At 58.8% G+C, this 1,356-nt stretch overlaps 1 protein-coding gene across 1 annotated transcript in view; it reads right to left on the bottom strand.

Annotated features, from left to right (window-relative positions):
- Positions 1-323: 323 nt before the first annotated feature.
- The window catches only part of LOC112611964 (IgGFc-binding protein), a 22,172-nt gene continuing 21,139 nt past the window's right edge, over positions 324-1,356 (bottom strand). The window contains exons 15-16 of the mRNA XM_025365916.1: positions 730-1,321; positions 324-612 (exon numbers count right to left, since the gene is read on the bottom strand). Coding sequence (XP_025221701.1) covers positions 401-612; positions 730-1,321 — 804 coding nt within the window. The 3' untranslated portion in view covers positions 324-400. The remainder of the gene's footprint in view (positions 613-729; positions 1,322-1,356) is intronic.

Raw genomic sequence — 1,356 nt, 5'->3', positions numbered from 1 at the left:
AAAAAAAAAAAAAAAGTTGGCTGAATGGGTCGGGCATGGTGGCTCATGCCATTAATCCCAGCACTTTGGGTGGCCAAGGCGGGAGTATGGCTTGAGGCCTGGAGTTCACAACCAGCCTGAGCAACATAATGAGACACCCCCATGTCTATGTCTCCACAAGAAAATTAAAAACTCGCTGGGCTTGGTGGTGCACGCCTATAGTCCAGGTACTTGGAAGGTGAGGTGAAGGATTGCTTGAGCCAAGGAACTCGGGGCTGCAGTGAGCTATGATTGTACCACTGCACTCCAGCCTGGGTGACAGAGCAAGACCCTGACTCTAAAAGAATAAATAAGAGACCAAGTAGGCTGTGGGGCTGATGAGGAGTGGGAAGCATGAGGCCCCATATTCTGCCCCAGATGACTAGGTTCCTACCTCATAGTAGACACCATTGTGGTAGCAGCCGCACTGCTGGATGGGCACACAGGCTTCACCATTGTAGAGGAAGCCGGCGTCACACTGGCAGCCTTCAGCACACTCATCTGGGCACTGCAGAGGGGCACTGAGAGCCGCGCAGCCCAGGGAGCAGGTGTCCGCGCAGAGCTCGTAGTGGCTGTTCGCTGGGCACTTTATGGCTGCAAGGAGGGGGTGCCCGTCAGAGCCCTGGGGAGGGAGGGGCTGCAAGGCCCAGGGTCTACCCTTCTGTGCTTCAACCTCTCCCCTCCCTGCCCCTCTGGCTCTCCCTCACTCACGACAGAAAGTTTCCGTCCTCCAGGGCTTCACGTGGCCTCCAGCCGCCTGGCAAGCACTCACATAGGCATGGATGTTGCTGCACAGAATGCTCAGGTTCCCACCACCCAGGCAGAGATCAAAGACGCAATCTTGCAAGGGACCCTGCGGATCCACCAGCTTGTGGCAGGAGGCCAGCGGCCCTGTGGCGCTGGAGAGGAGCCCACAGAACTCCTCCTTCTGATACTTCTTCTCCTGCTCGGGAGGACACTTGCTGGTGTCGCAGCCCTCGCTCCCTGGCGGGCAGGTGGGCGGCGGCAGGCAGGGAGAGCCGGGCACCGCCTCCTCCCAGGAGTTGCCGAAGTCATTGGCGTTGCCTGCCTGTGAGCCGTTGGGCTTCTGGAAGTCATCCTTGGGGTCGCCGTTGTAGTTCCCACACAGGCCACACATCTGCTGGTAGTAGTTTCCGGGGATGGTGACCCGCACATAGTACACAAGGTCGTAGGCCACACGCAGGCCGAAGTCGGTCTCAATCACAACGTCTGAACCATGCTGGGAGGCTCGGATCTGGCCGTTGGCCAGCACCACGGGCAGCTTCATGTCCACACCGTTCACCTGGGAGGCGAGAGAGGCAGGCCACGCTTCAGAAA

This window comes from Theropithecus gelada, chromosome 19 (assembly GCF_003255815.1).
Source record: "Theropithecus gelada isolate Dixy chromosome 19, Tgel_1.0, whole genome shotgun sequence".
In the NCBI taxonomy this organism is placed as follows: Eukaryota; Metazoa; Chordata; class Mammalia; order Primates; family Cercopithecidae; genus Theropithecus; species Theropithecus gelada.
The sequence above is the reverse complement of the archived record's forward strand: the minus strand, read 5'-3'. Positions and strand labels throughout refer to the sequence as shown.